Source organism: Zootoca vivipara, chromosome 17 (genome assembly GCF_963506605.1).
Source record: "Zootoca vivipara chromosome 17, rZooViv1.1, whole genome shotgun sequence".
Taxonomy (NCBI): domain Eukaryota; kingdom Metazoa; phylum Chordata; class Lepidosauria; order Squamata; family Lacertidae; genus Zootoca; species Zootoca vivipara.
This window is the reverse complement of record NC_083292.1, coordinates 38,908,949-38,926,708: the sequence shown is the minus strand read 5'-3', so window position 1 is coordinate 38,926,708 and position 17,760 is coordinate 38,908,949. Positions and strand designations below refer to the sequence as shown.

The following is a 17,760-nucleotide window of genomic DNA, read 5'->3' as shown; positions in this document are numbered from 1 at the left end:
GCCCCAAATATTTTTGCTGTTTTTCTTGGCTCTAGTTTAGCGAATTCAATTCCCCCCTGGTGTTTTTACCATCCACCAACAAGGGTGCTCTAGAACAGGCATCCCCAAACTTCGGCCCTCCAGATGTTTTTGGACTACAATTCCCATCATCCCTGACCACTGGTCCTGTTAGCTAGGGATCATGGGAGTTGTAGGCCAAAACATCTGGAGGGCCGCAGTTTGGGGGTGCCTTCTCTAGAAGGAAAGTCCGGCTTGCTTCTCTGCCTGAGGTGGCAGGATCATCTCCCATCAACTGCACCCGCAACTTAACTGCTCTCTTATCAGTTCCCATTGGGCCCCCCACTTGTGGGGAGAGGAGAAGATAAAGACTCTGGAGAAGACGAGTTTGTTGGGGTTTTCGCCCCCCCAAAGGTTAGTTTCTCTTTTTTCCCTTTTAATTTTGGTTTCAGCCCCAGAATGGGGAGACTTTTTAAAAACAGCAGTCTTTTTTTAAAAAAAACGTAAAGGGAGCAAGAGGCGAATAGAAGAGGGCGGTCCTTGTCCACGGCAGACTTCTGTCAGCTGGGAAACGGGTGCTCTGAGCCACCCGCAGATTTGCGTTACAGGACGACGCAGTCCGAATCCTGCTTCTGGCGCGGCCTGCGCTCTCCGGAGGAGCGGGAGGGCGGTGGAGTCCTCCCCTAAAAGGAAGGGTAGGGGAGAAAGTGGGGCGTGTTAAGGAATAGAGATTTGATTTCCTCCCTCTCTCGTGATACTGGATATCAATAGGGACACAAGCAAGGGAGGCTGGGAGACTCAGGGAAGACAAAGTCCTTGTTCCTGCGGTTAAACTGTGGAACTCAGCCAATCTGGATGGTTTTTAAAAGAGAATTGGACATGGAGAAGGAGAAGGCTATAGATGGCTGTTTTATACGGTACCTGTCTTATACCAGTATACTTGAAGGAGCGTCTCCACCCCCATCGTTCAGCCTGAGGTCCAGCGCCAAGGGCCTTCTGGCGGTTCCCTCACTGCGAGAATTGAGGTTACAGGGAACCAGGCAGAGGGCCTTCTCGGTAGTGGCGCCTACCCTGTGGAATGCCCTCCCATCAGATGTCAAGGAAATAAACAAATATCTGACTTTTAGAAGACACCTGAAGGTGGTTTTTAATGCCTGATGTTTTATTGTGCTTTTAATTCTGTTGGGAGTTGCCCAGAGTGGCTGGGGAAACCCAGGCTGATGGGCAGGGTGTAATAATAAATAATAATAATATAATATTATAATTATAGGGACCCAGGTGGCGCTGTCGGTTAAACCACAGAGTGTAGGGCTTGCTGATCAGAAGGTCGCCGGTTTGAATCCCTGCAATGGGGTGAGCTCCTGTTGTTCGGTCCCAGCTCCTGCCCACCTAGCAGTTCAAAAGCACATCAAAATGCAAGTAGATAAATAGGGACCGCTCCGACGGGAAGGTAAACGGCGTTTCCATGCGCTGCTCTGGTTCGCCAGAAGCAGCTTTGTCATGCTGGCCACATGACCTGGAAGCTGTCTGCGGACAAACGCCGGCTCCCTCGGCCTATAGAGCGAGATGAGCGCCGCAACCCCAGAGTCGGACACGACTGGACCTGATGGTCGGGGCCCCTTTACCTTTATTATAATTATATATATTTGATGATGATGATGATGATGATGATGATGTTTATTATGATACCTCTGCTGATGGAAGGCAGGATGCTCTGAATAATATGGAACCTCCAGGTCCAGAGGCAGTCTACCTGGCTTCTTAGGGGCATTTAGAAACAGCCACAGAAGGCGCCAGACACACACCCCACAGGAGGGAATTCCCATGGGGATGGTGCCACTGCCTTAAAGGCCGTGTTGGATGACTTCAATGGCAGGCCTCTGCACAGGGCATCTCTGGCTAATCTTAAGAGAAGCTGGGCAGGTTCGTATACTGTTTAGCATATTAATGCAGGCCAGTGATGGCTGGGGCTGGTAGGGCAGAAAACAGAGAGGTTTGTGTACAAGCAATTCGCACAAGACAGTCTGTGCAAGCAGGACGACACAAAAGGAAAAAGTGATAGGGAGGGAGAAGGGGAGGGAACACCCCATCCCCCGGAAACCCAGGCACCTGTTCTTAAACAGCAGCTCTTATCATGAGCAGCTGGTGGTCTGTAATAGAACGGTTTATGGCAGGTCTATGGCCCTGCAGATGATGCTGGGGTCTAACTCACTCTACCCCTGACCGTTGGCTATGCTGCTTACACAGGGGTTGGTGGGAGTTGGGGGTGCAGAGGGAGTTGGGGGAGATGTTACCTGTGCAGGGGGGGCCGCGGCAGGCGGTTGCTGCTGCTGCTGCTGCTGCTGCTGATATTCCTCCTGCTGCAGCTGCTGGGCGAGCTCTAAGTCGCTGAGAGCAGGGCCCCCTTGCTGCTGTTGCAGAGACAAGGCAATCATGTAGTCCTATGTAAGAAGGAAGGAAGGAGAGAGAAAGAGTTGGTGGATGTGAACTGAGAGCATGGCACACACACCTCCTTCGAATTCCTATGCTCTGGTTTCAGAGGGCGGCAGGAGAAGCTGACATGGTCCCTGGACAGCAGCTAGACCCCCACCCCTTCTGTAGGGGTCCCTTGTGCAGAGAGCCGAGCAGAGAGCATTCAGGGCCTCAGACAAGGAGGGCAGGAACGTGGTGGCAGATTCAGAAGGGCAGGATGCCTTCATGATATTCACAGCCACGCCCCCTGCTAAGATTATGTGATTAATAATAATAATAATAATAAGTGATGCATTGTGACGATCGCTGCAGATCTCCAGGTTCTGCCTTTCAGTGGCTCCCAAACGTTCTGGGAGGCCCTTAATTCCATAAGCTCATCTCCAGCTCACCCTACGCTATAAAAAAGCATCATTTAGAATAGCCATTTGCACGACCCACTGAGGAAGATAGTGACACGATAAAATTCGAAATAGCAACAACTAATCACACACTTGTTCAAGATCCAATTGCAGCTATTTAGTTCAATTAATTTGACGAAACTTGGTCCAGTGATACCAGCTTATTAAAGCCTGATATTTATTTACACCTCCCGTGTCCCTACTGCCCCCTGTGCCTCTTAGTGCCCCCTATGTGATCCTCCCTGCCTAGGAGGGCCACCATACACTTTAGAATCCACCAGGTTAAATCTACACTTTCCAGGGCACACAAATGATTCAGAGTGCTCCATTATCTCTGCAAATGATTAACAGGATGTGCAATATTGATGATTAGGGATGCATTGCAATGGTTGACGCAGATCTCAGTGTGTTTCCTTTCTGCTAAATATACTATTTCCTTTGTACATATGTAGGAAAATGATGTGGAGTGTTTCAAGGTCTTCTTATATACAATTCCTATTATTATTATTATTATTATTATTAAATTTGCATGCAGAACCCGGCCACCATTCTCTCTAAACAGAAGCACCTTGCATTTTCAGCGCTCCTAGATGCTCAGCTTGGGAACACGTAGAACAACTCCTCTTTCTCCCAGTTCACCAGAGGGACCCTCAGAGCCCATCCTCAGTGGCCGGCTCAGCTCCAATCAGCATGGAGGGTGAGAAGGTTGCTTTCCATTGGCTAAAATGCCTCCCCTTTCACGTGGTTTGGGTGAACCTGGGCAGCCCTTACGCCCCACCCTGCATGGTCTTGCCTCGACTGCCCCTGCTCTCACCTGGTCCACTTGTCTCTGGCTGAGCTGCTGATCCTGCGGGGAACCGCCGGCTGCCTCCTTGCCCAGGGCGTGGCTGAGGTGGAACTCTGCGTCGCAGAAGCAGCTGTCCCCATCCACGTTGTGCAGGCTCTCCCAGGCAACCTGCTCCTCGTGAAGGAAGCCCTGGTCCGTCACAAGGAGGTATAAGTGGCTCTGGAGAGGGAGCGGGGAGAGAAAACAAACAGGCTCTGATGAATTTGGAAGCAGGGTGGTGGTAAATCGGCATATGACCTGCTTAAAAATGTCAGTTTGTTTTGCTCCAAGCTGGTGTGTGTGTGTGTGTGTGTGTGTGTGTGTGTGTGTAAAAGAATACTTGGGCCTCTTAAGTTTCTCTCTTTCTGACCCATGGGACTCTGAGCCACTGCACATCTATGGCAGGAGCAAGCCAGCAATAAATCACACGGACCAAGTGAAGTTAACTCTTTATGAGAAGAAACAAGGTCTGCTCAGGATCGCCAGGCCTAAGGAGCACAGCAACTCTTCCTCAGAAGGCCTTGCCCCCATGAGGCAGTTGCAGAAGCTGAAGGTATCTGCCTTCCCACAGCTCCCTAACTCGCCTCCTCTCCAGGTTTTCCCCAAGCAATCTGAGACTACGCCACCAGCATGCCTGCCTTTGCTCCTGCCGCTTCATGCCTCTCTTGGACCTGGGAGACTAGGAGGGAGGGGAGATTGTTGCAGCAGGAAAGGGAGACCTTCTGGCTTCTTCACCAGCCTGACTCATCTCTGCTTCTTGGCCTCCTTCCTCTCCTGACTCTGATTCTGGTCTTCTCTCTGCCACTGACTCTCTGTGCTCACTTAACCCTGTTACCCCTTCTGCTTCTCACACCTCCTCCTCCTAGTCTTCTCCCTCTTCTCTCTTTCACCACCCATCACCGTCCCACCACCAATCCCCGGGCTCTGAGCCTTCTTCCCCGGGGGGGGGGGAGCTGGTTCCTCCCACCATTCCTCTGCATCCAACTAGTCCATGACACGCTATGAGACCTGCAAAGTTGGCTCCTCGGAGGGCTGGAAGGATCGGGAAGCAGAGATAGAGGGAGAGAGAGAGAAATGTCCTGCTGCTGTGGACATCCCATCCCAGCTATGCAATAAGCAACAGGTGAGTTCAGAGTCACACCTGCTCCTCTGAATACTGGTGCCCCTGGCCCCACCCACCACTGGCACCTGAGAGGGGATGTGGCCCTGTGAGGACAACCTGTCCACCTGTCAGGATGCTGTCAGCGGCTCCCGGCTAGTTGCCCAGGAAAGTATAAAGACAAGGGAAAGTTTCTTATGGTCCTTTTTTATTTCAATCTTTACAGAGAGAGGCTATTGAACCCAGCCTCTTGGATAACGGCGTTGTCCCAAGTGAATCTCCACCCACCACTTCCTCATCCATCACTTCTACGGGTGCTGACAAGTGCCCTCTGTCTTTGAGCTCTTTGCTCTCCTACTTTTAAGGCTCGCCGGGTTCTGGGAGATGGTGGGTCTGGAATGCTTTCTAATGACATCGTGTCAGCCGGGTGTTGCTCTGGCCCTCTCATGATTTCCCAACTTTTCCCCACATCTGCCTCTGCACTGCCACCTCCCTCAACGCCCTAAAATCTATACTGTGCTATACTATACAGTAAATATACTATACAGTAAATCTATACAGTCTTTCTCTTCCTCCTCCCTGGAAGGGTCAAGATGGGGAGGCGGTCTCTGCCATTCCTCCTCCTCTGCCCAGCCCCAGACATTGGCCACCTTTCTTAAAAACAACAGCCCTGCGGGGCGGGTACCTTGTGCTTGATCATGGTGCTGAAGTGGTTGTTCCTGAAGAAGACGCTCAGCTCGCCTTCCTTGACTGTGGACGTCAGCTCGCAGAGGCCGTGGTAGGTCAGCTGAGAGGCCGTGGACTCCAAGAACTGCTCTGCTATCAGGCCTGCGAGGTGGGGTGGCGATGGAGCAGGGAGGAGAAGAAGCAAAGATGAGGCGGAATGCAGGCAAAGCGTGATGGCGATTGACTCTGATGATGAATTGGATCCACAGCTGTTTCAACTCCTTACTCCAAAGCACAGTTTGGGCATCCAGCACAGAGCGAGACAAGCCTCTGTATCTCCCACCAAACCTACACACTCACAGCCCTGCCTTTATCCTGGCTGTTCTCCATCCCAGAATAATGTGGCCTTTAGCCAGGTGAAGTGGGGAAAGGCCCACCCACTGGTCTCTATGGCAACAGAGCTTGCTTTTTCAAAATGTGAATGGTAAGGACTTAGGGGAGTGGCTACAGCCATTGACCTTGACTGAGGAACTGACCTAACCAACTCAGCAAGCTTCCTCCTATAGATTCTAGGGTCCTATCTGCAAGACCACAGGTTTTGAAGCGAACCACAGGGGTCACCCAGACTGACACCCAGAGCCATAACAATGCATGTATCTCAAGTTTCAAAGAGGTGAGTCTTCAGCGTGGGACAACAACCGTATAATGCAACTGGGCCATAGGTACGGTTAAAAAGAATTCAAAATTTCAATTGTTGTAAATGATACAAGAAATACATAGTGGAACCTCAGTTGCTGAACGCTTCAGAAGTCAAACGTCTCGGCTTTCGAACGCCGATGACCCGGAAGTGAACGCTTCCATTTTCAAACGTGCCTTGGAAGTCGGACGGCTTCCGCAGTGTGTTTCTCCATTTTTTCAATGGATTTTGCCGACTGGCAATTGGGCCTCGGTTGTCAAACGTTTTGGAAGTCAAACCATCTTCCAGAATGGATTACGTTCGACAACTGAGGTTCCACTGTATCTACGTATAACAGTTGTTCAAAATAGGTGTCTAATAGCTCAAAGATGGTTAAAAGGCCTTTGCTGAAGCACGGAGGTCTCCTGAGGTAAAAACCATGAGAGACGAGGCTTGGAAAGCAAGTTTCTGGAAGCGTGAAACTACCACCAAGCAGGCCCTGCTGCTGGTCTCCGTAAATCAGATCTTATTTTATTTTTTTCTTGCGCAGGGGGCCATGCTAATCTTCTCTGTATCGTTCCAATTTTAGTATATGTGCTGCCGAAGCGAGCACAAATCAGATCTTATTTAATGGCCTCCACCCGTAGGCTGATGACAACCCCACCTCCAGGTAACAACCCCTGGACCTTGACTGTGTGAATGAGCCCAGGCAGACGGGCCTCACCTTCCGTCACCTGATTAGGGTCGCTCGAGTGTTTGCAGGTGATGATCTTCTCCACCAACTGGTTGTAGGTCAGTTTGCTGACGGCCTGAGCCACCTCTGGTATCTGGAGTGGGCAGAAACAGGTTTTGAACTGGAGTCTGGGAGTCGATGGCGCAAGGGGTGTCAACAGCCAAGAGGCAGGTTCAAATCCCAGTTCGGCCACTAAACTCCCAGGGTGACCTTAGGTCAATTTTCCCACGCCCATCCCTCAGCCTAACTTTGCAGGCTTGTTGTCAGAACAGAGGACGTTTATGTGCAACAACCCACAATATTTTGGTGTGGTTTTTTGTAGGGACAGGAAGAATGTGATACATAAACGGAATGAATAAATCTATTAGCCCCATTGGGCTCCAGTAGAACAGATCGTGGTGGTGGTTCTTATTATCTTAGACTTAGATCAGGAATGGGGGCCTGAGGGTAGTACTGGACTCCATTTCCCATCAGCCCCAGCTAGCTTGGCCAATGGTTGGAGTTGATGGGAGTTGTAGTCCAACAAAACATCTGGGTGGGTGGGTGTCACAGGGCATCCCAATTTAGATTTAAAATTTAAGATTTAAATTTAAAATTTAAGATTTAAATTTTAAAAATTAAATTTAAAATTTTAAAATTTTAAATTTTAAAAATTTAAATTTTAAAAATTAAAATTTAAAAAATTAAAATTTAGAAATTTAAATTTAAAAATTAAGATCCCACTCCTCCCCACCATCTGAAATGCTCTGATGCTTCAGGAGGGCACAGTACCATGTCAATCAGCTGATAAACCACTAGGTAAAAAGTGCCTTCCCTGGTACCAATCACCTCAGACCCTTCTATGGGCAGTTGGGACCTGGGTGGTGGTGGCACCTTTGGGGGCTGCCTGCTTGGCATTGACCCAGGACAGGGCCAATTGGTGCTGGTTCCCTTGATGTGGAATTGCCCTCGCTTGTCTGCATCCTCATGACCTTTCAGGATGGGTCTGAAAACACTCCTGTTTACCCAGACATTTGGCAGTGGAAGAACACTGATTCTGGCAACCCCTAGATCACTGGCTGGATGTTTTTAACTCTACCTTAATAATAATAATAATAATAATTTATTATTTATACCCCGCCCATCTGGCCGGGTTCCCCCAGCCACTCTGGGCGGCTTCCAAAAAAACAGAAATTCTAAAATACAGAAATCCATCAAACATTAAAAGCTTCCCTAAACAGGGCTGCCTTGAGATGCCTTCTAAAGGTCTGGTAATTGTTCTCTTTGACCTCTAGTGGGAGGGCATTCCACAGGGTGGGTGCCACTACCGAGAAGGCCCTCTGCCTGGTTCCCTGTAACTTGGCTTCTCGTAATGAGGGAACCGCCAGAAGGCCCTCGGAGCTGGACCTCAGTGTCCGGGCAGAACGATGGGGGTGGAGACGCTCCTTCAGGTATACCGGACCGAGGCCGTTTAGGGCTTTAAAGGTCAACACCAACACTTTGAATTGTGCTCGGAAACGTACTGGGAGCCAATGTAGGTCTTTTAGGACCGGTGTTATGTGATCTCGGCGGCCGCTCCCAGTCACCAGTCTAGCTGCCGCATTCTGGATTAGTTGTAGTTTCCGGGTCACCTTCAAAGGTAGCCCCACGTAGAGCGCATTGCAGTAGTCCAAGCGAGAGATAACTAGAGATAGCTATTTGTTTTTAGGTTTTTAGGTTTTTGTCTTAACTGTAACATATAACAACAGTTACAGCATTCTAAAACAAGATCAAAACTTTTAAAAAACAAAAAAATTCCTTCAGTAGCACCTTAAAGACCAACTAAGTTTATATTTTGGTATGAGCTTTCGTGTGCATGCACACTTCTTCAGATACCTGTTGATGGACTTCCATTTCATGCGGCTCAATGTGGTGCCTTCCATAGTTCTAGTTACAGGTAGGTAGCCGTGTTGGTCTGAGTCGAAGCAAAATAAAAAAATTCCTTCAGTAGCACCTTAAAGACCAACTAAGTTTATATTTTGGTATGAGCTTTCGTGTGCATGCACACTTCTTCAGATACCATGCACACGAAAGCTCATACCAAAATATAAACTTAGTTGGTCTTTAAGGTGCTACTGAAGGAATTTTTTTATTTTGCTTCGACTCAGACCAACACGGCTACCTACCTGTAACTTTTAAAAAACAGCTACAGTTAAAAATATCACTGCTAAAAATATACAATTTTTTAAAAAAACTGTAACTGTTTTTAAAGTTTTGAGCATTTTTAGAACACCTTTGCTTTGTTTTGTTTTTTAAATTGTATATCTTCTCGCCTCTCTGGGCTCTTTGGGGAGGGAGGACGGGATACAAATCCAAAGAATCATAAAATAGCAGAGCTGAAAGGGATCCCACAGGGGTCATCTAGCCCAACCCCCTGCAGGGCAGGAGTCACGGCTAAAGAATCCCCAACAGCTGCCCAAAAGAAAATGATTAAATAACTGCCTAGAAGTTGCAATTACATATGTCCCTTCTAAGCGGACTGGGTTTCACATCCATCCCTGAGGGCTAGGAGCTTGGTTTCCCCACCGACTCACTTTCATTTTGGTTAAAGGGGAAAGGGGTGATTTTCGCAGTCAGCAGATTGTGATTCAGTTTCCCAACAGCTGGGGACTGCTGAACACAGGGCCGGATTTTGGTTTGATGAGGCCCTCAGCTACTGAAGGTAATGGGGCCCTTTCTATGTCCAGCTGTCCTTTGCCAGCAACAAACTGTCGCTGTTTTTTGTGTTGAATTTATGCTATATGGTAATTGATGGACCTAATAGGTATCTAAAGCCATTTGCACATAACGAAATAGGAGCCTACACAGCACAAAACACTGTTGCTGTATTATTTTATTTGTTTTATATCTTGTATTTTAGAAATGTACATCCAGGTGTTTTTTTCCCTTTCAATTTTTTTGGGGCCCCCAAGAGAGTGGGGCCCTAAGCTATAGCTTGTTTAGCTTATACGCAAATCTGACACTGGCTGTTTACGCTTCTCAAACTGGAGAGATTCGGCTCGCAAACTCTCAAAGACGCCATCTGAGACGCTGGCGACTTGCAAGCTCAGCTCCTAGGAAGCGGTGGCATGTGGAAAGAAGAAAGAGGGGAGAAGGAATCTCACCTGAGGGTCCACCAACCAGCCGTGATAGAGAGGCATGTCGAGAAGGTCAAAGACGATGCACTCGGGGGTATACTCGAAATCGGAGACTCCCGTGAACCTCACGTTGACATCCAGCCCCGTGGAGAGTTTGGGCAGAACCGTCATGGCGTCGTTGACGTTCTGCCCGCAGCAGGAGAGGAAGAGAAGAAGGGCATGCTGGGTATTTTTGAAATTTGGGGACGGAACAATGCCTAGCTGGGAAAGCCTGCATTTGTGGGGAGGGATGAGGAAGCTCAGCTCTGGGAGGCCATGGGTTCGAATCCACCCACACGGCTGCATGACGCTGTCTCTCTCAGAACTAACCCTGCCTCGCAGGGTCGTTGTGGGGATTAAATGAGGGGGAGAACCACGTATACCGCTCTTTTTTGGGGGGGGGAGCCAGGGCCGAAACACCACCAATAAACAAACGAGTTAATCAGAGAAGGCGATTATGCCCTCGCTGGATCAGGCCGCAAGGAACTCAGCATTCCCCTTTTCAGCAACAACCTGCGGGACAGCCGTCCGCAGCGAGGGCGGACATACTGCAGTTTGCGTATCCTCTGAATGCAGTTTTCAGAGGTAGGCTGCTCCTTCCCGTGGAGGTTCCACTCCTTACCACCAAAGGGGAGCCCTGCTGGGTCTGACCAAGCACTCAGCTCCCTTGGTATCCCAGCCGCTGGCTGCTGGGGCAAATTGGCGGCTCCCCTCGCCTGCAGTTTTTACGACAGCACATGGTTAAGTGCAAGACGCTTCTTGGTGTGCCATTATTTGGTTTTAATGTGCATGTATTCTCTGCAGCGGGAGCTTTGGGCACAGGGCAGATTGCAAAAGTTCTCAGCAGGTTATTACAATAAACTGCCGAGTGCCTTGGGGGGGCCTGAAGGGAGGGAAGGCAGAGAGAGAAAGAAAGGGAGAGAGGGAATGAGAGAAGCGGGGTGGGAAAGAAAGGAACTCACTTGCTGAAAGTTGAGCTGGAGTGCTTCCGACTGTTTTTGGGGCTTGATGGACAGGAGACAGTCACCTGACATGAAGAGAAAATAGACCTTTTCCATTAAGAAAGTAAGAAGGGCGCCGTTGCTGGATCAGGCCAAAGGGGGCCCACCCAGTCCAGCCTCCTGTTCTCACAGTGCTCAAAAACACCTCCGGTAACCTAGGAATCTAGAGAGACTGCCTCTGGCACTGGAGGCTCCATAAGAACATAACACAAGCCTGCTGGATCAGGCCAAGAGCCTCCTGTTCTCACATCCAGGTGCCCTTTATGGGAAGCCCACAAGGCTGACACGAGTGTGACACTCTCCCCTCCTGTGGTTTCCAGCAGCTGGTATTCAGAAGCACAATGGCCCTTAAACATGGGGGCAGGGCATGGCCATCACAGCTAGCGGCTGTCAATAGCCCCCTCCTCCTCCACGAATGCGCCGGATCCTCTTTTAAAGGCATCCAAGTTGGTGGCCGTCACTGCCTCCGGTGGCAGGGAGTTCCACTGTTTAGCTACACGCTTTGGGAAGAAATACTTCCTTTCGTCTGCCCTGGATCTGCCAACATTCAGGGTTGCGTCCAATGCTAGTCCGACCTGGATCAGGCCCGCTGTGATTAAAAGACAGGGCTAACTTAAGCCCATCCCTTCTGGCAGATCTGTAACTCGCTTGAATACAAGCCTGCATAGAGAAGAAAGCTGGCCACGCAAAGGTAAGCAGCCCCCTTTGATGCTCCGCCCACTTTGGCCTCTGGTCCCGCCCACCAGCGGCACGCGGCCCCTGAACCTTGCCTAGAAATGGCATGTGGCCCTTGAGCAAAAAAGAAAAACAAAAAAAAAGTTTCCCCACCCCTGTACCAAATGATCTCATTCTGTACAAAGGCAGCTTCACACAGGCAGGGGGAATTAGGTGGCCCCTTACCTAGTACCCAGAACCCCCCCCCCAAAAAAAGAAACAGACAAGCCCAGCCCTCAGGAAATGTGAAAACAATGGCGGCCACATCCTGCCACTTACCGAGGTGAGCCATCAGCTCGTCGGAAGTGATCACTTCCTTCTGGGGAGGCAGTTTCACCTGAAAGGGAGAAAAAGAGAAGCTATTCAGGAGAATAAAGGACATTTTGCCAAGAGGACCACCCCGCCTTGTCCCGTGCACCCCCTCCTCCCTCCAAACGCCTGCATTCGGAGGTAGACTGCCCCTGACCCCGGAAGCTCTACGCACCTTCCACTGCAAGAAAAGGATGTTCATGATGGCCAGCAGCGGGCAGGGCCCGTTCTCGCTCTGCGTGATGACCGGAGTCCTCTCCCCTTTCCAGCTGATCCACTTGACGCAGTAGAAGTCGGGCGGCTGGGGGTGGCTGGCAGGAGAAGACCGGGGCTCGGGAGCCGCCTCCCCAGGTGGCTCGGTGGCGGCAGGCGCATCGGCTGGGTTGGAGACAGGGATGCTTGGCAGAGAGGCAGCGCCCGCCAGCGGTTCCTCCTCTCCCGGACCCTCTTTGGAATCCGGCTTTTCGGCCTCCGCAGACTCCGGGGATTCGGGTTCCTGCCCTTTGTCTCCCTTCCCGGCACCCGTGGGGGTTTCCTCACAGGCCGGGGCCCTCGATACCTCCTCCCGGTCTTGCCCGTTTGCCGCCGGCACCTTCCCGCACATGGCGCCAATGTCCTCTACTCCTTGCTCCTCCTGAGAGGCCTCGGTGGTTTGGGGTTCGGCCGGCTCATTCTCCCCCTTCGCTGACGGTTCTGCAGATACTCCGGGCTCCATTCGGGGCTGCCCCTCCTGCGGCCTTCCTTATAAAACCCCAAGCATCCACCACGGACAAGCCAACTGGCTGGCTGTCGGCTCGAGTCCCAAATGATAGGCTTCCTTTCCGCTTTCTGCTGAAGTTGGAATGTGCCTCTCAAGAGGAAAACTGATTCTGGCGTTTGGCAGGGGAAACTCCGCTCTCTCTCTCTGTCTCCGGATCAATAAGCAATTCCCAAATTTCTAGTCGCCTCGACAAAATGCAATTTTTGCTAGGTACAAGTCCTCTGCCCGCCCTGCCCTGTCTTCTCCCAAATGGTAGAAAATGTTAACACTTTTTTAAAAAAGCGGGTGGGAGAGATTCCTATTTTAATTTATCCTGTTTCCCAACCGGATCTTGCTTGACGTTGCCTTTCCCGTTTTCAAAAGCTACCGTAAAAGACCTTAAAAGTGTGTGTGGGGGGAGGGACAACAATTTGGGGTCTGCTGTTTTCGGGGGCTGTCAGGCACTACTGAAAAAACGTGAGGCGGAAATAAAAATGAGAATAGAAACCAATGTTTTTTTCAGGCTGGTTTTTCTCTCGCCACCCTCACCCCCTTCTCATGAGGGCCACGAAGAAATCAATTCCGCCACCTCCTCTCCAGCTCGGCTTTAAAAAATTAATTATTTAACACCCAGGAAACCCAATCGCCGACCGCCTCTCAATCTCTCCGCTTCTAGATCCACAAAGGATTATTATCTTTCAATATCCTTTTTTTTAAAGAAAAAAGAGAGAAAAGAGAGGGCTCTCCCCTTTTTTGTACAAAAAAATCTTTTTTAAAAAGCAAGGAAACCCACGCCTTTATTTATATATATATATGAAATTAAAATAAGTAAATTTCCATAAACTGGTTAAAAATAGGATAAAAATGCAAAGATTTTGCTGCACGGACGGTTTTACTTTTTCTTTTTTTAAAAAAGTTATTTTTTAAAAAAGCAAAGACAGATGTAGAAGACAAAGGTTATTTGGGCGTGTTATTATTCCCTTTCCTAAAGTGTCGGACGGGCTCTGTCCCACTGGCTTCAAACCTTCGCCCTCCTTTTGTTGTCCTTGAGGTTGGGCAACCGCAAACAGAGGCAGCCAGTCCCCTATCTTATTTTCATCTGATCAGAGTTTCTCCTTCCGCTCTGAGGCATCCCAGCATATTGACTTTCTCTCCCCACCGCCAAACACAACTCATGCGCTGCTCAGTCTCTAGAGCGAGTTTGGCGGGTTGTAGACAGCTTCCCTTTGCAGAGAGAGCGGCTCAGCCAGAGGGAATTTAAATCAGCCGGGCGGTAGGATCCTGGCAATAAAAAAGATGGGGGGGGAAGAGGGTGGTAAGAGAAACACCTGGATTTTTCCACCTGGACACACGGAAGAATTTCATTTAAAAGCCATGTATGTTTTTACCTCCAAGGTCTGAAATTGGGGTGGCTTTCAGGGGCCACATGCTGGGGTGGGCAAGGTCACAGGTAAAAGTGGGTGGAGCCATGAGTACCTTTGCACAGTAGGCTGGCTTCCATACATAATTTCTCCCTCCCTCCCTCCCTCCCTCCCTTTCCTCCATCCAAACATGTAAAAGGCATGATCAGGGTGGAAGGACATATTTATGGCAGGAGAAGACACTCTGGGAGGGTGCAAAGCGAGGCAGGTGAGGGGTGTGCCCCCAGAGGCCATAGGGAGAGGTCTTGAGGGCCATATTGAAATTGAAATACTTTATTGTCACTTGTACAACTTTTATACAGTGAGATTACACAAGCACCCCAAATCAGCTCTCTTCATCTTAATTTCCCTCGTTTACTGACGCACACCCACCAAACCCGAAAGTCAGTTGCCCGGTTGTTATCTTTTCATTCAGCAGCCTAACAGCCTATGGATAGAAGCTGTTCTTTACAATGCTGGTGCGAATCATGCTTCTATATCTTCTGCCCGAGGGCCCACCATCCTCAGCTGAAAGCGTTCTTTCCTCTTCCTATCGGACAGAACAATATTTCCTTTCTGCCCCATAAATGGAAAGCACAGAGTGGCTTCCCCCAAAGAATCCTGGGAACTGGAGCTTGGTGAGGTTGGAAACTACACTTCCCAGGATTCCTCAGGGGAAGTCACATGCTTCAGATGTGAGTTGAATGTACAGTGGAACCTCGGTTTACAAACACCTCGGTTTACGAATTTTCGGTTTACGAACGCCGCGGACCCATCTGGAACTGAAGGGCCAGTACTTTTATTTAAGACACACATAATTGATATGAAAATACTTGTATTCAAATACACAGCACATTGTATAGAGGGGCATGAAGTGAGACACAGGCAGGGGGCCCCATGGGCGTGTAGCTTGCAAACTGTTATCAAATGCCTGCCTTTCTCTACACGCCCAGTAAAGAAGGAGGGGAGTACAAGCTGGGTTCACAGGACCAGATAAGGGAGAAGGGCGTATGGCAGTTTGGCATTTTGGAAAACATGTGTTTTTGTAGTTAAGGAAATAAGGTGTTGGCCTGTTTTTGACTGTATAAAAGTATTGAAAATCCACAATTCTGTGTGCAGGTTGCGAGCTGAGTGCACTGCACCATTTACTTAGCATATGCTGAGCAAATAAATCTTCTTGTATCCTGCCTGGCATGTTGCCTCTTTGTGTGGTTCCATTGCTCCTAATACCCGGGTGGGACTTAGGTCCTACATTTCGGATTAATTCACTTTCCATTACTTTCAATGGGAAAGTTCGCTTCAGTTTATGAACGCTTCAGTTTATGAACAGACTTCCGGAACCAATTGTGTTCATAAACCGAGGTACCACTGTACTTTAAATGCACAGATCTGCTATAGCTCTCTCTTTTCAAATGAAAGCCGGAGATCTGGGTTAATTGGGGAGGGCAGGGGCAGCTGCTCCCCTCTCCCCACACAATCCGATCAGGGAAGTGAATGGCCAACCGTCAGTCGGCTGAACGCTCAGTTGCTGCGGTTGTTGCATAGCTTTGGGGTGGTGGTTGTGGGTGTTTTTGCAAGAGGGAAGCTGTCAAGCCGGTCCTAGGGGTGGGGAAACAGCTTAGCTCTGCAGCCTGGTTGGATCCAGGCAACAACTGGGACCTGGGTTTCAAACGCCCAGGAGGGAGGTGAAGGGGAGAGCAAGATCGGTGCAAATCCACCTTCAGCTGGAGGTGCAACAGATAACTCTTCACCCACCCCCAGTTCCCTCAAAGTCTATTCATATTAACCCCACCCTTTAGCTGAGTGGCTTACTGTACAAAGATTGGTAGTAAGACACGGCACACAAGGAAAAAGGGAGGAGGAGAGAGGAGGAAAGAAGCACCAGCAAGCGAACATTGGTTACCTATGGGCTGCGCACTCTCCTCACTACTTCAACATTTCTATTCTGAATATTATTATTGTTATTTCTACTTTAGCCACTTTACGTTTTGTAGCGCTTTAATTATATACTATTTCATTAATTATGCTTTGCAGGCTGCCCCGGGGCACCTTTGGGAGGAAACACAGGATAGAAATCAAATAAACAGATAAATACATTTCTAGGGCTAAATGGCAGTGCAGTGAAATGGTTAGTGTTAGGTTGCCCCAGGTTTGAATCCAATGGGGACTGGACCTTGGACCTTCTGCGTGCAAAGCAGATGCTCTCACCACTGAGCGACAGCCTTTCCCTTAAAAATAAAGCAGGACTCCAGTCCTCATGATTCTGAAAACACAATTCTGTTGCAGGGGCCTCTCCCAACCCCACCTGGGGATGCCACTGGGGGGCTGGACTTCCTGCATCTATCTCTGACGTAAGGCTCCCTAAGAATAACCTTAAGATTCTAGTCCTCATGATTCCGAATAAAGAGCCGACTGAATAGGAGCACAGAAAAGCTTCCTTATTACCAAGCCAGCAATTGCTCCATTTAGTTCAGTGTTGTCTACGCTGACTGGTCGCATCTCTCCGGAGTTTGAGAGCGCGGGACTCTCTAAGGCCCACCAGGAATTGAACCCAGGACTTTCTGAATGCAAAGCAGATGCTCTGCCCACCACCGAGCCAGTCAGACAGCTTAACAAATTAAATAAATGGAAATAATATTAAGGCCCAGGAGTGTGTGCTTAACAGCCCGTTAAAGAGTCTGGGGTGGGGTGGGGGTCAGTTCCCCAGAGCTGTGTAAGCCAGACCTGCCAGTCTGAACCCACACATCTTTCAAAGGAACTCGCACCCAGGACCGGACGGGTGGTGGGTCTTTGTGGGTCGAGTCCTGTCTGCCTTGTTCTGCTTACCCAACCAGGACAGCCAGCCAGGGTCCAAGGCAACGGGGAAAAGGACAGGGGTTTTGTGAAGGCTGGTGAATTGTTATTAGGGAAAGCTTTGCGAGAAAAAGTGAAGGGTGCAGAAGGCGAAAAAGTGGGGCTGTGGGGCAAGGGGGCTGGCTGCTTCTCCGCTCCTGGATCCTAATGTAAACACCCCCTGATCTGAATCAAGCAAGCAGATCCAAATGTGGAGCGACAAGGGAATCTGCTCACCTTTCCTTTGGCTTTCATCCCAAGGCCTGCCTCTCTCTCTGTCTCTCTCTCCTTTTGCAAATCTTCCTTCGTTTAGGATCCTTACGAAGTTTCTCCCTCTCCTCCTCTCCCTTCCCTTCTTTTTTCTCTCCCCAATTCGGCTGACGAGAGGACCTGGCGGAGAGAAAAGAGAGGCACTTTGCATCGGCTTGTTTACCTTCTCGCCTCCCCACAGGGACATCTATTGGGGCGGAGGTTTTACAACACTGGAGGGGTGTTGTGCAATGGGTCCAGAAAGGGGAGACGAATTAGGGTCAGATGACAGCAGAGCAGTGTTTTGCAAAGCTGCTGGCAGCTAATGGGTTTTTTTAAAAAAAGGTCTGATAGCGCTTATTTTCCAAATTAAAATAGGAGGCGTTACTTTGCTCTCATGAAAGGGGGAGTGCAGGGGGAGAGACAGGTTTGCTTTGGGGGGCGTGAATCTGGTCGCAAGGAGGCAGTGACTCATTCAGAAGGGCGACAGGGAAATTCCTCCTGCGATCCTACAG

The 17,760-nt window shown here is 49.5% G+C and overlaps 1 protein-coding gene and 1 pseudogene across 1 annotated transcript; both read right to left on the bottom strand.

Moving 5' to 3' along the window:
- Positions 1-384: 384 nt before the first annotated feature.
- Positions 385-17,404, bottom strand: MINDY1 (MINDY lysine 48 deubiquitinase 1). The gene is made up of 10 exons (XM_035099016.2): positions 17,234-17,404; positions 12,201-14,045; positions 11,996-12,053; positions 10,964-11,028; positions 9,990-10,148; positions 6,859-6,961; positions 5,478-5,620; positions 3,682-3,873; positions 2,292-2,438; positions 385-680 (listed from the first exon to the last, which is right to left on the bottom strand). The coding sequence occupies exons 2-10, from the start codon at positions 12,738-12,740 to the stop codon at positions 600-602; spliced, it is 1,488 nt and encodes a 495-aa protein (XP_034954907.2). The 5' UTR covers positions 12,741-14,045; positions 17,234-17,404; the 3' UTR covers positions 385-599.
- On the bottom strand, positions 6,650-6,747 carry LOC118076625 (U6 spliceosomal RNA; annotated as a pseudogene).
- Positions 17,405-17,760: the final 356 nt, after the last annotated feature.

What these genes read in the sequence shown, in the direction of transcription:
- MINDY1 (XM_035099016.2), bottom strand. Translation starts at nt 12,740, where the DNA reads ATGGAGCCCGGAGTATCTGCAGAACCGTCAGCGAAGGGGGAGAATGAG. An exon ending in TCCAGCTCAACTTTCAGCAA is followed by an intron (nt 10,149 to 10,963) that starts GTGAGTTCCTTT and finishes TGCTGCGGGCAG; the next exon opens with AACGTCAACGACGCCATGAC. An exon ending in GCTGGTTGGTGGACCCTCAG is followed by an intron (nt 6,962 to 9,989) that starts GTGAGATTCCTT and finishes TGCCCACTCCAG; the next exon opens with ATACCAGAGGTGGCTCAGGC.